This window comes from Neolamprologus multifasciatus, chromosome 5 (genome assembly GCF_963576455.1).
Source record: "Neolamprologus multifasciatus chromosome 5, fNeoMul1.2, whole genome shotgun sequence".
NCBI classification, from domain to species: domain Eukaryota; kingdom Metazoa; phylum Chordata; class Actinopteri; order Cichliformes; family Cichlidae; genus Neolamprologus; species Neolamprologus multifasciatus.
Window position 1 is genome coordinate 32,514,840 of NC_140443.1, and position 7,733 is coordinate 32,522,572.

Consider the following 7,733-nt stretch of genomic DNA (forward strand, 5'->3'; position numbering starts at 1 on the left):
TCAGACCTGCATTATACAGTGGTGGCTATAAAAAGGCCTGTGAGCTGGTGACATTTTCTCACCACACCCACTAAATAGCAACTGCTGCTAGCTAACAAAACCGACAGCCAAAACTTTTCTTCTTCTTTCTTACACTTCTAAGTAGTATATGGCTCGACACGTCATAATGTGTAGTAATGATGTTCACTGGAAAGACTTTAAATCTCGTATACCCCAAATTGCAATATGTCATGTTGGGGTGGCTGTAGCTCAGGTGGTAGAGCAGGTCATCTACTGATCGGAAGGTTGGTGGTTCGATCCCTGGCTTCCCCAGTCTGCATGCCAAATATCCTTGGGCAAGATACTAACCCCAAATTGCTCTCCGATGCATCCATCGGAGTGTGAATGTGTGTGTGAATGTTACTTAGAAAGATGTGCTTGTGCGAATGGGTGTGAATGGGTTAATGTACAAGTTGTGTACAGCGCTTTGAGTGCTCAGAAAGAGTAGAAAAGCGCTATATAAGAACCAGTCCATGAACATTTGTTAAGTTAGCATGACTGCCTGAATAGTTTAATTCATATAAATACATTTATTTCTTGTCCACCATTTTGGACATGTGACAATCTTGGTGACAATCTAGGATTAAGTGAATAAGCCCGACCACACAGGCCTAGAGATGGGTATGAAGTGGCTGGAGGAGGTTGATGGCAGTTCCCGGGAAAATGATTACTGCAGCTCCAGTTACACGGGCCTACAGACTTTCAGTCACCTATTGCAACTGTACAGCAGTCGCTTTGCTCACTAGCACATTGCAACAGTTTGCTTTTTTTTTTTTTTTTTTTTTAACAGCACATTGTGTTTTGTGTCCTGATTGGCTGTAGACCTCCTGTACAGTACAGAATGCGTTCAGCTTGTCAAATTTACATAAATCTTCGTTCGCTAGCAGTGTGACTCTATAGTGCTGTACTGTATGTTTGTCAGTTTTCTCCCCAACAAACACAACAATGTCGATGAAACGTTTTGCACCACCATCTATAATACTGGACTTATTTTTCTACAAAGGTGTTTAAACAAGAGAGAAAAATGTGAAAATGTTCATGCCTGTCTGAGAAAAGTGTATAAAGTGTAGTGAGGGGTTTTACAGCCTTAAAACATCTATAATAATTGTAAAAAAGTTGTCTACTTCGCAGATTTCACCTATCGCAGGTTATTTTCAGAATGTAAGTCCGGCGATAAACGAGGGACCACTGTACTTCCATTCAAACACAGAAATGAGCTAGCAAGCAAAACAATCACGCTGAGATTTTTGGTGCTTCACTTTCTTTATAGTTTCACGCAGCAAGAGCCAGCAACCTCCAGGAACCACTTTCAACCAGTGGAGGAACACACATTTTTCCAAAGCAACTGGTGATTATACGCTATCCAGTATGTGTGTACGGCATTACAAGATACAGGAATAGTCTGGCACAGATTAGTCAAGAAGATTAGATGATGGAGTAGACGTAAACAGTTTAATGAAGAATAAAGACTTTGGTTGTGTAGACAATTATTTTTCAGTTTAGCTTTTACTTAGAACAGCTCCAAACTTACTATATAAAAGCTATTATATCTTGATTTTACTGTGTTTCCACCAACTAGATTTCTGTAGCATTAACAGTAGCCTAGTAGCACTATGAGATCCATGCTCACCTGTTTCGCTATTTTACTGTCAGAGGCTGAGTCCTGCATGTCTGCTGCTTCCCCCTGCTGTCCGGGAGGACTCCTTGTTTGCGTTCTTCACCTCTGACTCGAGGCCTTCCTCTGTCACTTCAGCAAAGTAACACCAACCTGAGAAGAGACAGGAGCATTGCAAATATATAATATCAAGTTTATAATGAAAAATAACGGCGTGCAGGGCTACAATGCTATATCGACGTCATCAATCGTTCCCCTCTTTAAAAAAGAAAAAGAAAAATTTTAGAAAGTGTATAAAGTGTATGTATTCCCAAACCATAATGGCGCCTTCATTATAAATTCTAAAAGCTATGCTTTCTTTGTAAAACACCACTTGCAAAGACATAATTCATGCTGCCGTCAAGGGCATTTACTTTAATTATAAAATCCCTCACTGAGCCAGATAGTGATCATCTGTTTAAGCAAGGCAAGTTCTGACACTCAGGCGACGAATACCAGAAAAAAGTAAATCAGGTTGTGAGCGCTATAGTCAGTATTTGCTTCACATACCAGCTGTTAAAGAGAAAAAAAGGTAACAGTAGGAGATTACTTATGCATCAGCAGCTACGCCTGTAATTCTTCAGTCTGTCTGATTTGAGTGCATATGTGCGCAGAAGTTATTAAACCTAATAGTCCATTGTTCGTCACATAAAGAAAATATTCTACCTAATAAATCTAAAAACGCATAGAGAGCAGCAGATGCTTTGTTTCAGTTATGTAGGTTTATTATGTATCATCAGCGATTGAAGTCAAGTGTTAATTTTCCTGGATATTCGTTGGAGCTTGCTGTCTTTAGTTGCAGGGTATAGGTGTGGGTGGATAGAACAATAACCGCAACTGCAGTCACACAGCAGAGCAGCCAGTTATATCGGTTTGCAGAGGTGTGTACTGTTAGCACGTCTAAACAGAGGCCCAGAAGATAAACACTTAAGACACTTAAGACACTCTCACAGACATCTCTGCACTAGTTAGAAACCACAGAAATGTTGCAGCAGATGCATTGTTGCATTACTATTCTACCAACTTAATGCAACAAGTAAAGGTTCAGTTTATTTAATTGGTTCAGGAATCAGAGCAGTAAGCATCCATTGCAAAACTGGTAGGTTAGCATTTGCATGGATGCATATTTTTGTGTCAGTTTTATTTAACTAGTGACTAAACAAGGTTGTTTTTTTTTAAGTAAAAATCACAATATTTCCTTCTAAACTGTAGTGGAGTAAAGACATAAAAGTGAAACTAAATTAAAATACAACTACATAAAAACTGTAGTCTTATATATCTTATCTTAGATTAGTTTAGCCTGTTTTAGCTTAGATTAGCTTAGCTTGTCTTAGATTATTTTAGGATGTGTTAGTTTATCTACATCAGTGGAGAAGTCTGCGTTAAAGGCTTACTTTACACCTACTTTACAACACACAATACTCGCAAATTAAATGTATACAAAAACAGAAGTAGGTGCAAATTTAGGCTGGAGTTTTCCAGGGTTTATGTGGCATTTCGCCTTGCTTTAGCAACATTTCTGGAGTGGTAATTAGTGAGCTTTAGCCTGTTTCTCTCTTTTTCTAGTCTTTGTGCTCAGTTCAGGAAGAAGCTTTCCAGGCAGATATGAAAGAGGTTTTCCCCTAAAATGCCTGCGTGTTCAGGTTATTGTGTAACAGTCACAATATGTGCGGTAAATAGCCAGTGCTATATGTGGTATGGCACAAACATGCATCAACAAAACAGGCTGTCTCGTATAAAATGACTAATGGAGAGGATACATCAAGGACTTCTGTTTCTGTTTTTCTGAAGAAAACAGACTTCTGTTTTCTGTTTCTGTTCTCTTCTGAAAAGTCTTGTTTCAGCGCTGAGGCTTCATGTTTAATGTCTCGGAAGCCCACGTGGGTTAGATACATTTACGTGCGAGATGCAAAAATAAAAACGACACTGTGTGCACTGCCTAGTCGTCTGTTAAAAGGGAACAGGCAGCTCTGCCTGCCAACAATGGATTTCTCACTGTATGATTGCTGAACATTAGCGGAGAGCAGCGATTTAAGTATGAAGCTTCTGAAGCCGTGAAACATTTTAGTGCAAATGGCCCAGATACACACTAGTTAAAACTTCCTGCTCCTGCTTTTATTTTTGCAATTTACTGAACAATGAAGAAGCTGCTCGTTATTTTTTCAGTCTAGGGGCGAATTAAAACAAAACAAGATGACCCAGGAACACGTTCTTCCTTAACCTTTAATCAAAAGAAGGCAGTGTACATATTGTGTAAGCACAGCAGGAAAAATGCTTGCGTTTTACTGAAGTCCCCTGAGGGCCTGTGCTGTATATAATCCATACTGTATATGACCCTGGAGGTCTCTATGCCCCACAAGCAGCAAATCACATTAAAATAATGCACCTGAGGATTGTAGGCAATCACAGCCAGCATGGGCAGCACAACCGGTTCACACTGGTTCAGAGGAAAAGACAGTCCCCTCCCGACTCCCAACCAGAGGTCTTGACATACACGCACGTGTTTAAAGGAGTGTGAACCCCTCCTCTCACTCCTCCTCCTCCTCCTGGTCTGCAGCTCTATCACAACTGCCCCATTACTTACAATCACAGCAAATTGACAGAAATGAATTCTCCTCCTTGGGGACAAAAGTGAAGCGTGGACTGGTATGTCTGCTCAGGGCCTCATTTCCTCCTCGCTGTCTGATCCAGCTGAGTACTGAGCTATGAGGTGCCAAATCAATTTTCTGTCACTGGCTGGATCGTGGGCATGACTGCCAAGTAAACTTCCCCGAGTGAAGAGGTAAAGCTCAGGTATCGCATTCTGACGGAGGAGGAAGCACAACACCGGCGTCCTCCCCCGGTCCAATTCAGTCAAGCCGAAAATACCGAGCCTCTCCCCTGCGTGCTTTTTCTCATTCTGTCCAAGAGAAACAGAAGCTGACGTGCCTCCCCCACCACCATCACCGTTTAAGATCCATCTGGGCTACATGACACGGTGCATTCATCTACAGCCGTTTCTGTGAATATATCGGTCTCAGTTGTGCTGTGTTCACAGCAACAAATTACCTGAGAGCAGCTCCGCTCTAACAGTGTCTGTTCACGGCTGTGGACGTTTTTCACTCTCACTTCAAACACGTTAGCAAGCCCACAGCCGAGCGTGACACATTTTATAACCGTACTCAGATCGATAGCTGCTGTTGCTTTTGAAGGGATATCTTCGATTCACGCCAGCCGATAATGAGAAAGCCTGTCGAGGACGCGCGTTCAAGCAGGTAACACGTAAGAGGGAATACAAATCACACGATCCGGAGCGGGCTCGGCGCTCGATGGGGTCTCTTATTGAGACATCTCTTGAAATCAGATTAATTACCAAATTAATGCAGATTGATGTCACAGAGCGAGGCAGTCAAGCTCTGCAACGGCATTAATTTCCTGCAACAGACTATTACCCACAACGGCCTCGATCACCGCTCTCACCGAGACCTCTGCGGAGGAGAAGAAAGAATCAGAGAGTGCAGAATGTGCTGCATGCTTCCTTTGTTGTACGCTGGGTGCAGTTTACTGACAAGGTCTGCCTTTGATATCTGCCATCAGTAATAATAATTCATTACAGGGAGCGGCGTATTGTTTCCTCAGAGGGTTATGACACGCTACTTTTCCCTAACAAGTGCAGCCTTTCCCTCGTGTTTCTTCTGCCTCTTTCTCTTCACTCTCATCAGAGCTGAGCTTTCATCTAAGCTAGCCGAGTGGAGGGAAAACGAGGGAGGGAGCACGCACGTCTGTGGAAGACTACTGGCTCGGCTCCGAGATGCAGTTGCCATGGTAACGGCATAGAGCGCCTCTTTTTTTTCTTTCTTTCTTTCTTTCTTTCACGCCCGCTCTCCTCTGTTTCTCCAAAGAGGAGTGACAGAGAAACCGCAAGACCAAGCGAACGAGGAGGGAAAGATGAGAGGCCAAGAGATGAGGCGGCTAGGAAGACGGGCGGATGGGGGTGGAGAGGTTGGGATCGAGGATAAACGGAAAAGAAAAGAAAATTACAAGCTGATGTGGCACCGCAACTCAGAGGAAATGTCAAGCAGCCTTTCCTCTGATTTTGCGTCGGACGAGCTGCGCACAGGGACTGACATTGAGGCTGCAGGCCACCTCCTGCTAACCTCCTTCTCCTACATGCTGAGCAATGAGAACCCTTTGCTCACCACTCTTTGCTAATCCCATTGTACAATCCACCACTCTGGATTGTACAATAGGTGATCTTAATCTCATTTACCATTAGCAATGCTTCAGAGTAATCAAAGAGCACCGGAGAGTAAAAAAAGTGAACAGAATAGCTGCTGCAAAGGGCTATATGCTAGATGTAGGATAAATGCAGCCAAAGTGAAAGAGTCCAAAGAGTCCTACTGTTTGATGATGAAGCAACAGCAGTGATATGTGGTATAAAATGTAGATAAAAGAGATATCTTGGGCTCCTGGTACACGGCGCCTTCGCTCAGCCCTGCTTCAGGGCTGATGTTCAAGTACAGTAAAAACAAGTCGAAGAAGCGACTGCGAAACATTCCAGCAGCAACAGTTCTCTCAATATTTTGCATATCAAAGTTATGCGACTCATATTCATATTCACAATGGGCATCGGCAACACTGCATTGTGGGATTGTTTGCAGTAGCAATGCACACACCCTACACAAGGCATTTAAGTGTGAGTGTTAGAATACAATATGTTGCCAGTGATAATAGCGGGAGTCACTATAAAGTAATTTCTGTGATGTTATACACATTGGAAACAGTCATCTACAATACAGCACAATATCTGTGCACCCGAAGATGAAAAAACTATCAATAAGAGTGCTGCAGAGCATGAATTATATATTTATTCCCCACACTGTGCTGTCGGTGTCTGTGTACTATCACACCAGTTTTACCTGAACGCTGTTTCAAATCAGTTATTTAGCTCTCTGATTTGATTTTTACTCGCGAGTTCATTCATTTCTATTTTCATTTATGAAGTAGCCACTCTAAGTGCAATTAGATGGGAGAGCTGTTTAGAGGCGATCCACGTTTTCGTGAAATTATCAAAATTTGCAGCTAATGTGTTGATAAATTTATACAAATTGAGCCTGGTTCTTCCAGTGTGTAACTCACCCATTTGGATTTTGGTAACTGACAAATGTGGCGACACAGGCAGTTGCTCATAATTGTCTGCTAGGCCACACTCAGCCAATACAAATGTGAACTGTACAACATTGTTATGGTAAAGTCAAGAGACCCAAACTGAAAAAGGCTGTGAAATCCTGCATCTTTCCCCTAGTATGAAACTTTTTAATACTCGCCACACGTTAAACTTTTTTTTTGCAGAGTTGAACGATAAAATGTGGTCCATGCATTTTCTATCCTCACTCTAAGGTCACTGGGCATCTGCTACTGTGCCGGGCAATAGGCTACCTCATCAAGTTGTCAGCAACTCTGGCTCTTCCTCCCAAAAAGCAGGAGTGCTGCTGCTAGCATGTCTCGGCCCCACTGATCTGAGGCGCACAGCTACGTGTCAGAGGCAGTTCATAAAGTCGATCCGACCGAGAAGGAAGAGAGACTCAAGGACGCTGCCCTCACTCGCTCTAATGATATTCTCTTCCTAAACAGCGATGTCGTCGGGGCACCTCTTGTAGCTGGAGTGCCCTCTCATTACTCTGTGAAGTAATCGTGGGTGATCATCAACCGAAGTACAATAACAAGATGAGTCTTCGCCAGACAGACAGCACAACAACAACAATAACAACAGCAGCATGAAGCTCCACATTCCTACAGAGGAAGACAGGCTGTTTTCCTTAGTGCAGCCCTAGCCGGAGTGTCGCTCTCCAGACTAAATATGTGGATCAAGATACGAGCTCACCGAGAGATAAGTATCAGCACACAAAGTTGCAGATAGAGAGCAGAGTTATGGAGAGGGCCAGAAGTTGAGGTCAGTATAAATTGCTGCAGAGACATCCTTCTGTCACAGCGTATCTAATGGGAGATGACCTTTCTGATGCTGGGCCGGAGACTACTGGAGCATGCACGAGGACCTTAC

The 7,733-nt window shown here is 42.9% G+C and overlaps 1 protein-coding gene across 14 annotated transcripts in view; it reads right to left on the reverse strand.

The window, feature by feature from the left end:
* The window catches only part of LOC146519120 (band 4.1-like protein 1), a 101,824-nt gene that overhangs the window by 46,337 nt on the left and 47,754 nt on the right, over nt 1–7,733 (reverse strand). For all 14 annotated transcript variants that reach the window (XM_085160235.1, XM_085160233.1, XM_085160238.1 and 11 more), the window contains exon 2: nt 1,670–1,807. In XM_085160235.1, coding sequence (XP_085016361.1) covers nt 1,670–1,708 — 39 coding nt within the window. In that variant the 5' untranslated portion in view covers nt 1,709–1,807. The remainder of the gene's footprint in view (nt 1–1,669; nt 1,808–7,733) is intronic.